The 840-nt window shown below is 47.4% G+C and overlaps 1 protein-coding gene across 1 annotated transcript; it reads right to left on the bottom strand.

The window, feature by feature from the left end:
* Nucleotides 1-235: 235 nt before the first annotated feature.
* On the bottom strand, nt 236-779 carry SARC_17595 (hypothetical protein; the record flags this gene model as incomplete). The annotated part of the gene is made up of 1 exon (XM_014288311.1): nt 236-779. A coding segment is annotated over one exon (544 nt), but the record flags the coding sequence as incomplete, so codon positions are not given.
* Between the last annotated feature and the right edge of the window lie 61 nt (nt 780-840).

The raw sequence follows: 840 nt of genomic DNA, 5'->3' as shown, positions 1-840 counted from the left end.
CTCACTATATTTATACATGAAATCTGCGACCCCGGATCCAACAACGCTTTTATTTCATGCCCATTAACTCGTACATCTAGAAAGACGCGCTCATTTTGCGGTGAATTCTTTTGTTTCAGTGACAAGTTTCGGTAAGATTGTCACTTAACTTCTACTTTCGGTTGCACCTCACACATGTGTTTGTGGTAACCTCAAGTCCCTGTGCAGTCTGCACACTTCGCAATAAAATGTTTACATTTCTCTGCGTGCGTGCCATTCCAGCGTCCATTCAGCTCACGTTGGGTCATGCGCCAGCTGCAATCGGCCTCAGCACAGTCCTTGGTCTCCTTATATTTTGGCTTATGAGGTTCGGCTGCCTGAATAGAATTGTTGTCCAAGGTCCCGCAAGTATTGGCATGGTTCTTGTGACCATCAGTACCTTGTACATGCTTGTTCTTCTGGCCACCTCTGCCTCCACCTTTGTTCCCTTTATTTTTCCTCGTTCCCGTATAAGAGTCTTGACCATTACCTGGTACGTTCGTATTGGGCACAACCTTCTTACTCGGCTGTATGAATTTCACCACAGAACTCGGGCGTTTCGAAACCGTCTGGTCTGGTCTCGAATAAAACTCAGTCCATGTTAGGTCGGCGAGTTTCATGATACCATAGGTTGGCCCTTCAATTGAAATCTCACGTACCTTCACACGTGTGTTTGTGGTAACCTCCAGTCCCTGCGCAGTCTGCACACTTCGCAATAAAATGTTTACATTTCTCTGCGTGCGTGCCATTCCAGCGTCCATTCAGCTCATGTTGGGTCATGCGCCAGCTGCAATCGGCCTCAGCACAGTCCTTGGTCTCACT

This window comes from Sphaeroforma arctica, assembly GCF_001186125.1.
Source record: "Sphaeroforma arctica JP610 unplaced genomic scaffold supercont1.11347, whole genome shotgun sequence".
Classification (NCBI taxonomy): Eukaryota; class Ichthyosporea; order Ichthyophonida; genus Sphaeroforma; species Sphaeroforma arctica.
This window is presented reverse-complemented; position numbering and strand designations above follow the sequence as displayed.